The sequence below is a fragment of the Nannospalax galili genome, unplaced genomic scaffold (genome assembly GCF_000622305.1).
Source record: "Nannospalax galili isolate Female #2095 unplaced genomic scaffold, S.galili_v1.0 scaffold347, whole genome shotgun sequence".
Classification (NCBI taxonomy): Eukaryota; Metazoa; Chordata; class Mammalia; order Rodentia; family Spalacidae; genus Nannospalax; species Nannospalax galili.
In genome coordinates, this window is record NW_008355793.1 from 1,067,809 (window position 1) to 1,088,218 (window position 20,410).

General features: G+C 35.2%; 1 protein-coding gene across 3 annotated transcripts in view; it reads left to right on the forward strand.

Annotated features, from left to right (window-relative positions):
• Nucleotides 1-20,410, forward strand: part of Nox4 (NADPH oxidase 4) — a 161,257-nt gene that overhangs the window by 102,653 nt on the left and 38,194 nt on the right. For all 3 annotated transcript variants that reach the window (XM_029556406.1, XM_029556407.1, XM_008853620.2), the window contains one exon: nt 8,079-8,139. In XM_029556406.1, coding sequence (XP_029412266.1) covers nt 8,079-8,139 — 61 coding nt within the window. The remainder of the gene's footprint in view (nt 1-8,078; nt 8,140-20,410) is intronic.

The window sequence follows — 20,410 nt, forward strand, 5'->3', positions numbered from 1 at the left end:
GAGGGTATTGCCTGAATGTGCACAGCCTGTGTTGTGCAGTGCCTGAGGAGGCCAGAAGAGGGCGTCAGAACCCCCTGGAACCGGAGTTATGGATGGTTGTTAACTGCCATGTGGATGTTCTTAACCATTGACCCTTCTATGCAGCCCCATTTTCTTTCTTTATTTAGACATGGTCTCACTATGTAGCCCTGGCTTCACAGAGATCTTCCTGCCTCTTCCTCTGGAGTGCTGGGATTAAAGGAATGCAGTACTGCCCATGGCCAGTCTTATTTCTTTTTTAATCCTGGTCATTTCCATGAGCTCCAAATACCAGAACAAACTACTGTCCATTCCCTGAGCCCTTATTCGATTCTAGCTGTACACATCTCTTCAGTGTCCATCCCATCTACTCTTTCTGATACATTTCTATATATCTGTTCCCAAATGTATATTTCCTCTACAGTTTCCACTTTGAAATCCAGGTTCATAGCACAAAGTATCTCCCAGATATTCATAACATTAAGCTTTACTTTGATAAAAAAAAAAAAATCCACTGGAGGGTCTGAGTAGGGAAAGGACACCATCGTGTTATCTTTTAGCAGACTCAGTCTAGCTGCTGTAACAGCAGGTGCAAGAGCAAGAGCAAAATCAGGAAGACCAGTTAAGAGGCTGTTGCAGTCATTCAGTGGAGGTATGATGATGACTTTGACCATGGTGGTGACAGTGAAGGTGCTAGGAGGGGTCAGATTTTGAGTATATTTTGAAATTAAAATCATCACCAGTCCCCCTTCCCCCACAGGAATTAATTTAAATAATGTTTTATTATTTATTTTTTGTTTATTTTATTATTTTATTATGTGTATGAGTGTACTGCCTGCATGTATGTAACTGCACCTGTGACGTGCAGTGCCTGTGGAGGTAAGAAGAAGGTGTTGGATCCCCTGAAACTGGAGTTATTAGCCACCACGTGAGTTCTGGGATTCAAACCTGGGTCCTCTGCAAGAGCAGTCAGTGCTCTTAATCACTGAGCCATTTCTTCAGTCACAGTCCCAGGAATTATATTTTGAATGTGAAAGATTTGAAGGTTCATACCAAACTTTTTGATCTGAACAACTGGAATTCTTGTAAATAATAGGTAAGATTGGATGGGGTACAGAAGCAGATGAGAATTTATAAAGCGAACTTTAAGCCATGTTGTTTGGACCTGACATGTAGTGTGTTTGCATTACACATATTCAATATATGAGTGTCAGCTCATCTTTTAATTTCAGTGTACCAGTGATTCCTGTATCGAGAACCTTGTGTTTTGCCTCTGCTTGTCTGTAGGTTTGTGGAGTAGTTTTTGTCTTATTTTTGCTTTGGGTGAAGTAAAACTTTTTGTGAGATGATCCCACATACAAATATGATAGAAACTTTAGAAAATGTTGATTTTTTTTTATGTGTATGAATGAGTGCTTTACCTACTTTTAAGTACTCTACCTACAGAAGCCAGAAAGGGGCATCAGATCCTCTGGAACTCTGGGTACAGATAGTTGCCAGCCACCATGTGGGCTTTGGGAACTGAACCCAGGTCCTCTGCAGGAGCAGCCAGTGCCCTTAACCACTGAGACATTTCTCCAATACCAGAAACAATTTTTAAAATATGAGCTCCAACTCTAGCTTCCTCTCGCTGCTTCTGAGAGCCTAGATTCTTAAACATAGTGGAATTTTAGCTTCATATATTTTGTTTATTTAATTGCCAAATCAGCCATGTCATCCTCATTTGACCTTTAAAATAGTTATGACTTTCTCATTATGCATGTTCTTCCCTGTTTATCTTTATTGTTTGTTTGTTTTTGTAACTTTAAGCTGGTCATTTTAAAGCCTGTTTTCTTAAGGAATTGGATATAAAAGTATACATTTGACCTATGTTAAAAAATTAGACCTAGGAGATCTTCTAGGAATTTTATGTTTACTAGTATATATACTTTTTTCCAAATACACCAGCACATACTACTTCACATTCACATAAACAGCCAATTCCATCAAATGTTGTGTGTCTCCCTGCTGCCATGATTGTGCCATAGTTTGTGTTCTTGACTCATTGTTTCTTCTCCTTCTGTTTGAGCATTCCTCGCTTCTGAAATTGCATGAGATTCTAGAATATTCTACAGTACAAGTTGGAACCAAAAATATATATATTTATATAGTGTTTGAATAAATTATGGAATAATTATACACTTATGAAGTTTTAATTTACTTCATGTTAATTCCCTAATATTTTATTCAACTGACACTTTGTGCAGCTAATATTCATCTGCTCACTTTACATCTTATATACATGGTACATGGAACATATACTAATGATGGTGAAATAGTTCTTGACATTTTTTTTACCTGAAATCAGTCTAGAGATTTACAACCTATTCATATGGAAAAGTTATAGAAAATAACTAAGACTGTAATAAACAGACATAGAAATCATACAAGTAATTTCAAGGTTTAGGTAGTAAAGAATTTTATTGACAGAGCAATTCAGGATGGTTTCATTAAATGGTGGTCATGCCATAAATCTCAGAGAAGTGCCAGAAGTCAATAGGAGAATGGAAATGAGGTTATTGTAAAAGAACAAACTATAATCAAATAGATGGGGGAAGTAGGAAAATGTATTACATGTTGACAATTGTTTTGGCTGGATAAACTAGATGCATTAGCCTCCATTATGAATATAGAAATATTGGGAATAGATAATTTGGACTTTGATGATAAGAAAGAATACAGTTTGGTTTTAATCAGCTTTTCATCATTGTGACAAACTATCAAAGAAAACCACTTAAGGGAGAAAGGATTTATTTTGGCTCACTGTTCCAGAGGTTCCAAATATGGTCAGCTGATTCCCCCCCACCCCCAGGCCTGATAAATCAGAACATCATGGTGCAAGGGAATGGAAAGGCAAAATGTTCACCTCACAGTGATCAGACAGCAGAGCAAGCAGGAAAGGATGTTCTAGGAACAATGTATACTATTCGGATAAGTCCCCTGGGGTCTTAATTTCTCCAGCTTTGCCAGACTAGTAATAGCTCATTTAGCTATGAAGTCATCAATGTACTAATTCTTTGCTGTATTTATTACCCTCATTATAACCAGTAACCTCATTAGCATCACTGACTGCGGATCAAGACTTCTACCAGTGGCTAGTGTTTTCCCAGAGCACAAAAAAGATGTAAGATTGCTGTGGTCAGATATTTTCCTTGGGAAAATTATTTAAAAGGATTTGAAAATTGATTGAACACTGGCAGCAAGAATATGTAAAATTATTGTGATATATGAGCCTCTGTTCTGGAAAGAATATAGTTTCCATTCCAGATATGGGGGAACCAAAATAATATAATTTGGGAACTAAAAAAGGAATTTTAGCTAAATTAAATTTTAGGGTGAAGTATCTAGCAGACAATAAAAAAATACAAGAAACAAGAGAGTAGAAAAATGAGTCACAGAAATAGATGGCAAAAATGATTAAATAATGTCATTCTGTAATCATTTTGTCTAATTTAGTAAATTTTATTTCATTGAAACTTTAGATAGTATTTAGTATCATTTTTTATTATTTCAAGACTCTTGGTTTTGGAACAAAAGCATTGCATCTCATATGTCTGTTCCATATTCAATAAATACTTGGATGGTCACATCATCTAACATAATTTCCCTAATATAAAATGGTCATTTTTTAATTAAAATATTTCATTTCTTTTAATTTTATGTATATGACTGTTTTGTCTGCATGATGTAAGTGTACCATGTGCATTCAGTGCCCACAGAGTCCAGAAGAGGGCATTGGATTCCCTACCTGGAGTTTGAGATGGTTGTTAACCTCTAAGTTGGTGCTGGAAATCTAACCTGGGTGCTTTTAACCAGTGCTCTTAACCATTGAGCTATCTCTGCAGCATCGAGTTATGTATATTTTGTGGCAGTGTTATATAATCATTTGTCAATTGTTCATGTTAAGAATATGCCAAATCAATTAGAAAGAAAAGATTACATTTCTTCCAGTTTATCAAAACAGATGTCTAGATCCACTACTGGAGTCCAGTTTTTCAATTCTGGCATTTTCTATGTCCCTGATTCTTAAACATAGGTAACATATATTTGGTATTTAGTTTTCTGAGTCAGACTTCATTTTCTCCATCCAGGAAACTTGGAAAGACTTGGCAATGTTATAATGTTTATGCTTAATTTAAAAAATTTAAATCTTTCAAAACTGTAATCACAGCAAATTTTTAATAAATTTTAAAATATTAAATATTTTATTTCCTCTATCTTTAATTTTACTACCCTGGAGTAATAACTAATAATCATTTAGTATGTATCTTCTTTAGCATTTTTATAAATGTAAATAGATTCAGTCTTTTTATTGAAATGTGAACTTAACCACACACACTTTTCTGAAATGAGTTTAATGGAAACTTTATTTATTAAGCATGATATTTATTAATTTTCTAGGAAATGTCATTATCAACTTTTCATTTTTTCAAAGCTGTTAAAAAATCAATGTGAGAAATCATGAACAATCACCACACTGTTTATAGGCAATAATAAGAAATCTACACAATATGTTTGCAAAGACTGAAATACTATTCTAAGATCTTCATTAATTTTGTTGCAACACACAAGCTGTACCATTTTGTAATTTTTAAAAATATTTTATTTATTATTTTTACTTTATGTGTATAAGTTTATTGCTTACATGTATGTAGGTGCAACCGTGTCATGCAATACCTGCAGAGATCAGAAGAGGGCATCAGATTCCCTGGAATGGAGTTATGGACAGTTGCTAGTCACTGTGTGGGTGCTGGAAATCAAACCGGGGTCCTCTGAAAGAGCATCCAGTGCTCTTAATTGCTGAGCCATTTCTCCATCGCCCTGTATGTTATTTTTCCTTGGAAGGCCCCATTCAAATATGGGGATAATATGCTTAGGTAAATCTTAGGTTAACCTCTGCCTTCTTAAATTTGGAAATTATTGAGTGACTTGCAGAGGCATCATTCCTAAGAAGCTGACAGAAGTGATGCTGTGTTTTATCCATTCTGAACCAAATCTGTTTCTGAAGGTACCCACGCAGGTTCAGACAGCACTTAAGAGAGGGAAGTTTACATTGTCCTCTGAAGCCCAGGGCACGTGAACCATCATATGCAACTATCATTAGCAGTGTCTGCACTGAAAAGAGATTAACACAAATATGACTTTGGCAAATGTGTATTTTCTTTTATACTTCATTGTGAAATTAGCTCAAGCTAGGTGTAATTTCAGGAACACAGGGATACACTGCTTCAGCCTATTCCACTTCTTGGTTTAGATTACCTCTTTATAGCTTAAGATCTAGTTTACAGTGGAGGTGATATCAAATGGATTTAGATGCTCAGAATGGTAGATGGGGGTGGGGGTGGGGCCTGGAGAGATGGCTAAATTTATAAAATGCCAGCAGCACAAGCATAAAGACTTGAGTTCCATCCCAAGCATCCATGTAAAAGGTAAAGCCCAGGCCTGTCTGCAATCCTAGCAACTGGGAGGTGGAGACCAGAGGACCTGGGCACTAGCTAGCCAGCCAGCCCAGACAGTTGGTGATCTCCAGGTCCAGTGCAGATAACCAGTCTTGAAAACAAATATGAAAAGTGAAAAAGGAAGAGATAGGACATCAACCTCTGACTTGCACCTGGGAAGGTGTACTCACATACACTGCACACACATAGAATGTTAGCTTTTAATGCTGTTGAAATTTTTCTTTCCTATACGCTACACCGTCTACTACCGAACCTTCTATATAATGAAGTAAAAGTTGTGGGTAATTTAGAATATATCACCTTTCTATTAGTTACTTTTCTTTTTCTGTGATAAAACACTATAACCAAGGCAACTTGTACAAAGAAGAGTTACTGGGCTTACCATTCCAAAGGGATAAGAGTCCATCATGGTAGGGGAGGTATGGCAGATGCAATCAGAGCTAAAGGCTGAGAACTCACATCTTCAAGCACTGACAGGAAACAGAGAGAGCAAAACTGGAAATGTGGCGTGGCTGAGAGCTTGCAAAGTCCGTCCCCAGTGACTTGCTTCCTCCAGCAAGGCCACACCTCATAAACTGTCACAAACAGTGCCACCAACTGAGGCCAAGTATTCAAATACTTGGAGCCTATGGAGGGCACTCTCATTCTAACCACCACAATCTTATTTGTAAATTTACTAATGAAAACTGAGTCTCTATCAACGTTGTTCAAAAGGAGAATGTAGAAATAAATTCAGAATCATGATGACAAATATAATTATATGATTTAGTGTAATAATGACTAAGCAATCTGTTGAATGTTCTGATTTAGTTAATATTGTATATTCTTATTTGCAAGAATACTATCAGAAACAACAGTTTTAATGTAGCAGTTTGAAAATCCTGTGCTGCATCTTTATCCTCTTTATTGCCTCACCCTAGTCCTAGAGTATTCTTAAATGACCCACATGAATTCCTCAGCACAATGAGCTCTGAGGTCTTAAAGGTGCATTAAGCCACCAGTCTCCAGTCATGGCCTCTTCAGAGTCACTACCCTTGTCCTTGATCTGGGCCTTAACCCCTCTATCCATTTCCCTTGCTTCATATTCTTATAGAAGATTCTACTAATCTTTAGAAAGTATCTTTTATCCTCTTACTCTTTTTGAGTTTTATGTAATCTTCCCTTTTCCATATCATTGCTTTAATGAAGATACTGGCTTACAGTTAAGACCTAAGAAGACTAACAGACCTAGTCCAAATTCTCTCTTGTCTTTTTGCTAGTTGTGTGGTCCTGGCAAATTTGTATCTTTAAGTCTTAGTTACTCAGTTTTTATTTATGAAGGACACACCTCAAGGTTATTACGAGGTTTTGGAAATAAAATTGCTATCACAGCCCTTTCCAAATGATACTTGGTAAAAGCTGAGTATCATGAGTAGATAACCTTTATCCATAACCATTAGGTTAAATGAATTTTCAGAATTTTATGAAATTTAAAGGGTATACAACTTCCATATATTAATTAGCTTCTTCAAAAGGATCTTAGTCAACATTCTTAAAGAAATTGAGAATTCTGTATGATACCACTTATAAGCTATTAGTAGCTTATAATTATCTTCCTATAATTTTAGTTTGAATAGTACTACCAAATGAATTAAGAAAAATACAGTCATTATTCAAATCACTGATTTTTGAATAGTAGATTAGTGATCTGGAAAATAAGGGGATTCTCTATTACCTTTTTAAAACACATTTTACTATTTTTATTCTATGTGTATGAGTGTATTGCCTACATGTATGTAAGTGCAACCGTGTTGTGCAATGCCCACGGAGGTTGTAACGGGCATTGGAGCCCCCAGAACTGGAGTTACCAACAGTTGTTAGCCACCATGTGAGTGCTGGGGACAGAACCCAGATTCTCTGTAAGAGCAGATGGTGCTCTTAACCTTTGAGTTATCTCTCCAGCCCTGGATATTCTTTATTTTCTTATCACAGATTAAAATATATATCTAAATTTGACTACTGGGTATTTTTTAAGTTATCAAAAATGATACTGCAGAGAACCAATCATACCTCCATTTCTGAAATGTATTACCCTGCTCAGGAACCCTCTAAATTTCTACTGAGAAGTGAAAGACAATGTATTTGAAGTATTCTGACTAGGACCATACTGAACATAGAGAATTATGTCACATTTAGTTTTTTTTTCAGGATGCAAGATGTGTAATATCTGTGGCTAAAAAAGACACAACAACCAGGAGCCTTCATGTCTTCCTCTATTCTTGTTTCTGGCTCCTTTTTATATATTTTACTAGGAAGATATGTTAACTGGATTTGTAATTACATGTGAGAAACTACTAATTTTAGTTTATGTATTTTACTGTTTTCTGTACATATGTATGAATTTTTAGAAATACAGATGGCCTGTTGATCAGATGATATTGCTTTTTTCTGTTATATAAATTTTAGTCTGTTCTTTTATCTGTTGATTTGGAGACTTGTAAGAATAAAAGTAGCAGTAAGATTATAGTCTTCTAATATATGATTATTGATCTAAGTTGATTCTATTCTAAATTATTTTTTCAGTGTCCTACTGAAACCAAAGCAACATTTGGGGTCCATCTTAAAGTAGTAGGAGACTGGACAGGTATGTACCACACACTAGCTTTAAGGTAAATGTTTTGAAAAGCATAGGTCGTAACAATAACTTGAATGTGTTAAGACAATTAACTGCTTTACTAGCACACATGGAAACATCCGTATATTTTGAGCAGCTTTTCAGTTTTCTTTTTTTTTTTTTTGGTGTTTAATTTTAATACTTAAGTTTTCATCAGAACACCATGGGTCTCAGTAATTATTGTAATGTGTTATTCATAGGGTTTCAATCATAGGCTTCCTCATGTCAGCTTTACTGGCAGCAGTGGAAATGTAGAAACATATCCCTTGAAAGCATTGTTTTTAAATTTATGGTTGGTTCGATGTTTTAAATAATCAAACCCTGTGCAGATGAGACACCTCAGCTTAACAGTACTTGCTGCTAAGCTTAATAATGTGTGTTCAATCCCCGAAACCTACATAGCAGAAGGAGGAAATTGACTCCTGAAAATTCTTCTTTGTCTTCAACATGTATCTCCCCTCTGACACACACAAACATACAGAGAGAGAGAGAGAGAGAGAGAGAGAGAGAGAGGGAGAGAGAGAGAGAGAATAAAAATTTTAAAAATCCATCAGCACCTGGAATTGAGAACAAAGTCTTTTGGTTTTGAATGACCCTTTGGGTAGAATATCTGTAAACTCTAGAGCATGTTTAGAATAGAGATAGATGGTACTTTTAATAGCAAGATTATTGGTGCTACTTTAAGTTATCTATTTAATAAATATATTGTATTATTTGAGAAATGTATTATATTGAGTTCCAAACAAATAAAAGAAATAGTATTCATTTTTATATTCCCCTAACCCATCAGCATGATAGACAAATATATGCTTAGTACACATTGGACCTGTGACTGTTTGTGTAGATTGTTGTTAAAGGGAAGAATGAAAGCATAAGAAATAATACAAATTAAAATATATTTTTGATTCAATGCCAAACTAGTATCTTATTTAGAAAATCTACAGGGAGTCTAAAAATGTCAATTCAGTTGTAGTCTTGAGCTATTTAAGGTAAATCATGAAGAAGGCAGAATTTTAGCTAAACCTTGCCTAATCTGGTAAATATAGAAAGATGTAGGGAAAAATGCAAAATTTACCAGATTGTCAAATATCAGTGAAGGTAATAATTAACCATATTTGGGAATGATGAGTCAATCAGGTTCAATCAATCAAACAAAAACAAAAACAAAAACAAAGTCAATCAGATGAATCAACGTGAAACAAAACAACGTTGACTAAACAAAAGTAAGAAACTCATCTGATAAGCATTCTTTGGTTCACCTTGGTGAAGATCATGTCTCTTGGTAATTTTAGACTAACTGGGTAGTTTGAAGGATTTGAACCACTTTAGTGAAAACAGCATTAATAAGTTGCTAGTTGTACTGATTAGCATCAATGGAAATGTGTATATTCTTTAAAACAGGGGAAGGAAGTAGAGGTATGCAGATGGAACCTGGAAGAAAATGGCTCTGGGCAAATGTTAAGAAATTAGAATTGGAAGAAAGGAACTAATTTAAAAATCAGAGAAGTTAGGATGTTGGATAGTGAGGAAATATTCTGAGATTAGGAGAAGAGTAGTTGATAAAGCAAATTACATCATATAGTAAGCTATAATGATAGTGTGGGAAAATTCTCTGTGCTTTATTAAAGGCAATGAGCTTATTAGTGGAGACTGGAAAATGTGGAGAAAAAAGCATTATATAATTTAAGGGGATAAATCCCAAATCCATTAAAAACACTGAGAGGGAAAACTAAAAGAAAGATTGAGAAGTAATGATCTACTTGTAATGAAAAATAAGCTTAAATACATAACACTCATGACACCCAAAAGAGGTCACAGCAGCCCATCAATAAACACTGGTGTATCCTGGAAAGGTAATTCTTATGATATACCAGAAGTAGTTGGGGAAAAAAAGCAGTCATCTGGGAAATATAGAATGAGGGAAATTCCAGTAAGAATCCTAATGTAGTAGAAATTAAGTTCAGTGATGAATGGTAATTGATAAAATTCTGTATCTGAAGGAAAAGGATGAAGAACATATAATTTAATACATAAGGATAAGTAAAAACTTCATAATGGTTTATTACTAGGTATTGCATCTGAGTTTTTTCTCAAAGATCTTTTTGATCACCATCAGCTCATCAAAGGGAATTATTACTTCAATATTTATTATAATTATCTCCGTTAGGAGGACATAATAATGTCAATTTTATCCTCCTTTTAAAATGTGCTGTAAAACTGAAAGAGAAATAAGATCAGTCTCTTCAGAGTAAAGTTCCAATTAGATATTTTTCGTGTAATACACTTTTAATTGATGACTTGAAATATTTGTGGACTTAAAAAGTAATCTCAAACACTCATACAGAAATCCTTATATAATTCTGTCACTATCTTACACAATTTCAAAACAGATTTAGCTGTCCTAAAACAATGAAGTCATAGTTATTGAAGGGAAAATGGGAACATTACTCCTGAAATCAAAGATCATTGATTTTTCCACTAATATTAAAATTAAGAGCAATATATATAGAAATGCTGAAGTGGCAGTTAAGAATTTGAATAATGAGAGCCTTACTTTTTAAATATACACATTATTTTCTTTATTGTGTGTGTATGTGTGTAAGCGTGCATATGTATGTGATGGTTATGTGAGTGGCGGTTGATGTATGCCACAGCATGCCCATGGAGGTCAGACAGAACCTTTAGCAGTAGTTTCTTTTCTTCCACCATTGGTTATGACTGAATCAGGCTTTAATAGTAATCACTTTTATGTGCTGAGCTATTCCTCCAGCACTTGACATGGATTTTTTTTTTAATTTTTAAAATTTATTTACTTTTATGTGTATGAGTATTTTGTCTGTGTGTATGTAAGTACACTATGCTTGTATAATCCTGAGGAGGCCAGAAGAGAGCATTAAATCAGTTGGAACTAGAGATACTGATGGTTGTTAGCTACCATGTGGGTGCAGGGCACCAAACCCTAGGTCCTTTCCAAGAGCAGCCTGTGATCTTAACCATTGACCCATCTTTCCAGACCCCTGACATGGATTTTTATTAGTGACTTTTCTTTGATGAAATATGCTCTTCATGGGTCATGGACAGGATGTAAAGAACAGGTTTAGGTTTGATCTCTATAAGAACAATCAGCTGTACATAATGTTCAAGAAATAAATAGCACATACCAAATATGATGAGGTGTCTAAATTTCACATGTATTGTCTAAATTTTCAAGAGTTGCATCTCCTAAATATGTCAGCAGCCCATTAAACTTAGAAATTTCTTAAAACTTCTAATACACAACTTAAGTTTTTTGTCCCTTGCAAAGATGGTGGTAAAGACAGTAGAGAGCATTGAATTAGTATTTTGTTACTCTTTTATGATTAATTGTATTTCCAATTTCAAACACATGATAGTGCAATGCCTATTGGCTTGGTTATCATTATGTCTAAAATGTCTTAACCGTGTTAGATATAATTATGATAGAATAACGTCAGAATTAGTATTATACTATTGATTATTTTAGTAGTCAAAATAACAGATTATTCCAAAGATATTGAGTTCACAACAAAAATATTATATGCATAATATCCATATGTGATTAATTCAAATTTTTTCTATGGATTCATTCAATTATCAACGAATAGGCAATCAATGTGGGTAAACATGAAATAGAATGCCCCTTGTATGTATCACATGATGATTTTCTTGATTATGAAAATTTCATATTGTCCATTATAATTTTCTATCATCATAAAGAGATGCTTAACTTTTAGAATTAAAAGTGAGGAAACAGGACCATAGAACAACATAGATTTGCCCTAACAACATGAAATATTTATTAAGCATACTGCAAGATGTGTTTGTCATAACTTTAATTAAGCTTGAGCAACAAAGAAAGTGATTATTAGTATGCCTCTTTTATTTCTACGTCATGACTAAAGCCAGGCATGTTTCATGTCCCATCCAGTAGATGTTTTTTCATAAAAAGATTAAGAGTTTAGTCTGAGTTGCTTGCATGCATCTGTGTAGGGGGTATTTATCCGAGCATGGGCAACTTATCAGTGCCTACACCATTGAAGAAAATGACACTCCCTTCCCCCAGCAATGTTTAACTACCAGTGAACCCTCAGGTAGGAGTGGGGCTTTAGTTGCAGCAAAACATCAAATAAATATGAGTAGACCCAGGGAACTCCATTTGATGGATAGGTAAATGAAGATATCAAAATAAGTTGGGGAGAAATTGACTTGTTTGGGCCACATAAATCATATCTGAGTGAAGAAATGTCTGTATATAACTCAAGTTTATAATTCTATAATTCTAAACATTAGCCTAAGACTACTGTAGAAATTTCCAACTGCTATATCCACAAGGGTAAAATGGAGGTGTACCTTTTACTGTAGTTGCTGCGATTGTTGAATTCCAATGGCTAGTCATCTGTAGAAGATACTATTTATATAATACATTACTATGGCTAATAATCACCAGGTACTAAACATGTACTATAAGCTATAGGAGAACAAAAGTTTTAATCTGATGGCTAGTCAAAGGCTTGGTATTCAAGTCTGTCTGAATGATTATTCATATTGTGTTATAGGTACTGCCTACTTGTTGTAATGTTGTGGTTGTTTAAAAGAACTTAAGAAGGAAGGGGAAATGGATGAGAATTCTGAGCTTTATAAGAAAGTGATAAAACTCATTTGAAAGTGTGATTGCAACACCATTTCTACAGTGATTTGGTGGTGGTTTTACCCTCTGCCATATGGTCCTGGTTGATGGACTGTATTAACCTCATCTGTACCCTGTGTTCTGTCAGTCTCCATGGGTGATTTTCATTTGATTTCCAGCATCCATCAGGAGCAACACTATGTGTGGCAGCTGTAGTTTTACAAAATGTGTTTTTAAAACAATGAGACTTGGTACAGAATTGAGTTGAAATGGTTAGTTTGAACATCTACACCAGAATTCTTGTGTTTCTAGGTGCAATGACAGCAATAATTTTGTTGGGACTCTTCTTTTCTGAGTAGCAGCTCTTAGCACTGTCTTTAAATATTCAGTGAACCATGTTGTAAGTAGTATTATGCTGTTTGTTGTTACATTTACTGGACATGGATGGAATGGCTTTAGCATAATACTTTTTAAAATTTTGTATTTTAATTTATATCATTTGCTTGTGCAGCATGTGTGCCATAGAACATATGTGGAGGTCAGAGGACAACTTACAGGAGACAGTTCTAGCTTTCCACCATGTGGGTTGCTCAGGTCATCTGGTTTGATGACAAGAACCTTTACACCTTGAGCAATCCTGCCACCGCTGCTTTAGTATAATTCCTAAGGATCTTTTGTAATGGAAAAAGAATGATAGTTGCAACTTAAAGTCACCAGCTATATTTGGGCAACAAGCTGTATTAGTTACTTTTCTGTTGCTGTGATAGAAACACTGACCAAAGCCACTTATAAAAGGAAGGGTTTATTTGAGCTTATGTTTCCAGGGGAATTACATTTCCTCTTGGGAGGGATGTATGGTGGCAGAGGTGGCTGGAGAAGGAGCAAAAACATAGTGCTCAAGTCTTCAAGCTGGCACAGGAAGCAAGAGAGCCACTGGAGATCCGGCTAAGCTTAAGAACTCTCTAAGCCCACCCCCAGTGAGGTGTTTCCACTAGGATAGCCACACCTTCTAAAAGCTCCCAAAACAGTGCCACCAACTGAGGACAAAATCTCCTAATACTTGGAGCCCATGGGGGACATTCTCATTCAAACCACCACACAAGTCAATCAGACTGTTCTTTTAAATTTTGAAAACAGGCTTTGCCTTCTATCTAGCTCTGAAAGTCCTGGAAAATTATACAAAACATGTTCTTCCAATATAAGCCTGTTTCATCTACATTGGAAATCTTTTTTGCATAGTAAAGTGACCAGTTAAGTTAGCTAAATATTCTAACTTGGAACAGCAGCTCTAGATTAGCAACGATGCCCTACCTTACATGTTCATTTAATGGAGATGGATTCTTAGCTCAATCTTCAAGATGCACCATCTACTAGTTTCAAAATTTCCTTCTGTGGCTGGCTTTCTCACCCTTCACAATCTGAGAATTGAAGAGAATTGGGGTCCGTTCTAGGTTGAGCTTAATTTAAGGCAGTGCTATGCCTAATTTGATATTTGGTCCAGACCACTAAAAATTTTAGCAGCAATACTGTTTTGGTTTATCTTCATCTGTTTGTTCATTCAGGAATCCACTTAATATTTTTCAGTATCTTTCTTTGAATTCATAATTAACCTATTTGGTACAAGAGGTCTAGCTTTTGGCTTTTCTCTGTTTTTAACATAATTTCTTAACTAAATTTAATCATTTATAACTTTTAAGGTAAAGTAAGAACTCTGGGACTTTTCTGTTCACTTGAATATTTAGAGGACTTTGTGGAGCTATTAACTGACATAATTTCAATAGTGTTGTGTCTCAAGAAATAGAGAACTCAAAGAAGAGGTAAAGAATGGCTGACAAGCAGAGCAGATGGAACATACACAACATTTATTAAGTTTATTGCTATGTGGGTACAGTGGGTACAATCACATGAAGGGGTATTGATTGCAGATCATTTCAACAGATAGAATAATACTGCAAAAGTTTGGAATATGTGATATAGACACATGAAATAAGCACACACTGTTGGAGGAATGATGCCCGTAGACTTGTTTAATAGGGGTTTTCATAAACCTAGAATTTGTTTTAAAATGCACTGTCTGGAATATATACTAGGCAGAGAACAATGAAAGACCATATGCCTGAAAGAGTCTGGAAATCAGGCCTGTACTAGAGATCTAAACTTGACAGTCATCAAATATATTCAAAGTCTTTAAGATAGCTGAGATCACCAATATCAGTAATTCTCAATTATATCCAAAGTCAAGTGTGGAGGCTCATACCTGCAGTCCTTGCACTCAAGAGGCTAACCTGGTTTTCATAGGCTTCCATACATCCTGAACTCCATAAGAAAATAGTGTCTCAAAAAATAAAACAAACCAATCAACACAGTACCATCCAACCCTTTGTTTTATATTTATATGCTAATATATTAAAATTAATATTATCTGCATAATTTCCAAAAATGAAGTAGGTAGATATTTGTATGCAGATAAAGGAAGATCAAGAATAAGACAGCCTGAACTCAGGCTCCAAATACAGTTCACTATCAGGCTCACTGTTTTCTTTACTCCTTTACTCAGGCCAGACTTGCACAACAGAACTCCACAGACTGGTTAAGCAACTCAGCTTTTTTTTCTCTTAGTTAGAAGGCTGGGAATTGAAAAACAGAATGCTAGCATGCTCAGTGCCTAATGAAGTCTTTTCCTGTTTGTAGTTTGCTATTAATACCTTCTTCCTATGAATTCAGAAAGGATCTGAGAGACCCTGTGAGATGTATGAGTGAGCTAGTTAGCTCCTGCCTTTTCCTGTAAGCACATTAATCCTATTTGATCAAGGCCCTACATTTGTAATCTCATATAATTTTAATTACTTTCATGAAGTCATTGTCTCTAAAAGTAATTACTCTGAGTTGTAGAGCTTCAACATATGAAGTTTCTTGGAAGGGGAGGATAAACTCAGTTCACTGGATTTGCAATGTGATTTTCCATAGCAGTGTACATCCTTTGGTTTAGTTCTGGGTATAATAAAATACAATATTCTTTCAGTATACAAGGAAGTATTAAACCTAGAAATTAATTTCCATATTAAAACAATACAAAACCTTTTCTTTTTTATAATTATAATTTTTTAAAAGTTGTCTGAGCAGCCAACAAATTGAAACTATGCTGGAAGTGAAATACTTATGGCGTGGCATGGCATTTTCCACAATATTGCTGTATGTCTCATATCCCTGATTGTTCCCTTTTGATTTCAGTAATTTCTGATAATATTGGTGAGAACAAAATTGCTTCTGCAGGTACTCAAAACTTCCCCCAAGAGGTGGCACTGTCTCTTCAAGAGTAACTAATTGAAACAATGTACATAGTTAGAGAAGAGCTATCCTGGAAGACTGAACTCTGAGACAGTTCATGTTATGTTCAGCAAAGGTAACTAAGAAGCAATGGCCATCAAGTTAGAAGAGAATAAGGAATGTTTGATTCTTACACACCACAGAAGCGTGATTCAAAAGGGAAGGACTGATCATTTTATCAAATGCTTCTAAGAAATAGAGTAATATAAAGCTAAAATTAGTGACTTCATAAGGTGTGGGTTTTAGTCGTGAGGTAATAAAAAGAGCAATGGAGACCCAAAATGTAGACAGATCCCATGGTGTGCTGGGGATAGCTCAAACCAACTTATGTAGGAGGCCTCTCTTTCCAATTGAATCATCAGTAAAGTCAAGTGGAGTAACCTCGCAATTCACAATGGGGTGTTGATTCCACAGAAATTAACAGTTATAATTGCATTGATATGAAGCTTTGCCCTAAAATTCATACGCTGAAAGTTCATTATCAATGTGGTAAAAGTAGCAGGTGAGCCGTTAACAGGTGATTGTTGTGATGGCTGGTGGGCCCCTTTCTAGTCTTCATTCATGTCAAAGCACAGCAACAAGGAACCATGTTGGAAATAAACATAACCGAACAGCAAATTTGTTACTTGACCTCAAATTTCCACTGCCCACACTTTGTAAAGTGTATTTCTTTTGTTAACGAGTTATTTAGTCTAAGATAATTTAAATATATTTTTAAAATATTTTCATTGTTTAATTTTAGATCTGGCTCTTGAAGATTTGCTGTCAGAACACTGTTAGACATATTTTAAACAGTCCTTATTTTAAATGAAAGGAAGAAATGTCACTAGCTTAAGGGAGATTATTAAGACAAGGAGGTATACTAAGGGCATATTATTATATTGACATAACTGCATTGTAACAATTAATATATGTCTGGGAATGATATGTATAATCAGAATGAAGTAGACATATAAAGTTTACTATCACTAGAGAGACAAAACAATTTAGAGTTACAAAATGATTACATCTATTATATTATACCCCAAATCTGTACTTCATAGTCACAGAAGCTGCAAAACATGGACCAAATCAACCTACTTCTCTTGCTTGAAACACTATGATACCTTCCCATTGTTTCTAAGACAAACACAAAATTATCTTTGCCATGTCCTAGAGAAACATGGTTCCTCCATGTTCTGGCCTTTATCAACCTTTCATTTCAGCCAAGTTGACTTCTTTTGTGCCCAACAGAAGCATTAGTTTTGGTTCCTTTCATTTCTCTTATTTTCTCTCATGCTGTATATGCCCTGCTCCATATGTCTAGAGACCTCATCACCATCCAGCCTGCTTCCTATCCCAACACACTTGCCATTGATCTCTTCAGATCGTAGCTCAAGAGTCAATTCCTCTGATGAAGCTGTTGACACCTTAATAAGGTGGTATTTTACATGGGCTAACATCATGTATTTCTCTCCTCTGAGCCCTTCTTTCCATTGGCAAGTGTAGAGCTGAAGTGTTTTCACAGTGTAGTAAGTCTATGGAAATAGACTCAGCATCATCATGTTAGGGATATGAGTCACTTTTTATTCACCGTTGAACTTACAAGTCTGAAAAAGCACGTGCTCCTAGTAAATGTAAGCCTTTCTTAAGGCCTGTCAAATCTAATCTCCATTTCCCAAGGGCTCTGGGGTGGAGGTTTATCCCTAAGAGTTTGGTTAATGTACCAGGTATCACACTAGTAAGGCAAACTGACTCTCTTCAGCATACATCAATTGCCAATACATCCTCAGCTAGGCCTGGGGCTTTCTGTCATCTCTCCGATCCATTCTGGGCCCCTGTCTGGTTTTGATTATGTCTTGTGTATGCTTGTCAGATGCACTGTGGGTTCTTGTTTCTCTTTCCTGGTTCACACATCCTACAGGCTGGTCTTTGACCAGGATATTCTCTAGTTAAGACTACAGAAGACTCATGTCAAGACTGGTTTCAGTAGATTTTAGAAGATCATGTGCTACATTTTCATTGCTCCTGTTTTAGGTTAGTGCATTTTAAAAACACAAAGAAAACCTGTATTTTCTTTGGATCCTGGACAAAATTCCCTGTTCCTTTTTGAATATGCACCTAGGGGGTTTTCAGAGTTTGCACAGAAAGCAGGAACTGAATTAATATCAAGCTGAGCCTTGATCATGTGAGGCTTTTTGTGTTCGATGCCAACATTATTTAAAAACGCATTTGCTGTAGCAATTGTTAAGTATAGCATTTTCTTTAAAAGGTGGATTGTGTTGAGGAAAACTTAGTAGCAATAATGTGTTTATCCAAGAGTGCTTGTTATTTTCTTTCACTTTCCTTGAATCTGTTTTTTTTTTTGTCCTATTTTTTTGTTTGTTGTTGTTAAGGCTTAGCTTCCATCAGTGATATAAGGGTATCTATCTATCTATCTATCTATCTATCTATCTATCTATCTATCTATCTATCTATGTATCTATGTATCTATCTATCTATCTATCTATCTATCATCTATCTATCATCTTTCTATTTATCATCTATCTATCATCTATCTATTTTAGAGGAGAGCCAGTTTTAGGCAGTGATTCCTTGATGTATTTTGGGGCCAAGAAGTCTGTTTGAAGTTTCCAAAAACTGCTTTTATTTTTTAACGGTACATTCAACAAGGAAGAAGCAGAGAAATGGGTGCCAAGGGAATAGAGCTTTATCACCCTGCTTCACTGAAAACATACAGGCCCATTAATAATAATTTTTCTTTATCTAAAATGGCATTGTCTCCCTTAAGACTTTAAAAGTAGCAGGTGTGGAGGTATCAGGGTGTGTGTGTGCATTTTTCTTACTGTGTAATCCTTAGACAAGTAGAGGGAACAGAGAAAAGTGAGCAGAACATTTGGTCTCTACAGAAAACATAGGGGACAAAACCCTTGACTGAGAATTTTGTTTGGTTTTTGCTTTTTTTTTGCTTTTTGTCTTTATTTCCTGCTAGCGCAATGGCCTTCCGGTTGTCAGATACTGTCAGGTTTTCAGTTCCCTCACCTACAACATACTGGATTGAGATAACTGTTTCCTCATATCTCAGCTCATTACTGCTGTAAAACTAGAAAGATTTCCAGAGAAGTAAATTCTAGAATATGGATAGTTTCATTTCACATAAAGGGTAAATGAAAGTCTCTACATTTTAGGATAGTTGATTGACTATTCCACGAATACAGTGGGGGACCTATGTCAGACCCAGGGTTTGACTGCTCCTCAGCTTCAGTTGATACTAATTTATTACCTCTGGTTATACATGCATTATCTTTATGTTTTGGACATCTAGAAACTGTGTGTCTTATGCACAGAGTTGTTTTCCCTGTATGTAGGAGAGAATTAGAATTTATTTTATATTGTTCTTATTTTGGCTTTAATGTATGTACAAAAGAGGTTTCATAAAAACCTAAATAGTCAGCTGACATTTTTCTTCTAAAATTGTAAACTATTTCCTTTCAATTTCTGTTATGCAATGTTTGACTATATCTTTATTAAGAATGTTTTCTTGTGTGCAACTAGATTTCTTGATCTATCTAAAGCAGTCTAATTTGAATACCTTTGATGTTGTTTTGAAAGCAATACTCTAAATAGAAGCTATTGTTGTTCAACACTTGGTTACCATAGTAATAAAGGACATTACTTGATTTAAACAAACTTCAGAAAAGATAATTTATGCTCTATCTCTTTTTAGCTGATATGTCTGTCTCTAACTCTGCCCTTTAATTTCCATTGTTTGAAGTAATTTGTTTTTCTAAGATTAATGTGCATATTTGCTTTCCTAGGTAAAACAAAACATCAAATTTTGAAAACCATTATTTTTTGAGTCCCTGGGGGTAATGCTCTTCTTTCCCTCTTTAAGAAATTTTGTAATTGCATTAAAAATTCCTTTTTCAAGTAGCTATAATGAAATTGCAATTCTTTTGTTGTTTTGGCATTTCTCTTTGAGCCTTGAAAAGACTTTGGTTTATTCATACTGTGTGACAAATAATAAGTACTCAATTAACATTTTGTTGAATAGATGACAAATACTTAAAATGTGATAAAGTTCTGACTTCCCAAAATATCCAATTCTGAATTGTCTTCCACTAGAGATTATTGATCTCTACTGACATAGAAGAAAAGGAAAATATTAGAAAAATTATTCAAGTTTTATAACATCATGGGTCAGAAGGATTCCCTTTACTGATTTTATAAAATTTCCCTACTGCCTTCCTTCCTTCCTTCCTTCCTTCCTTCCTTCCTTCCTTCCTTCCT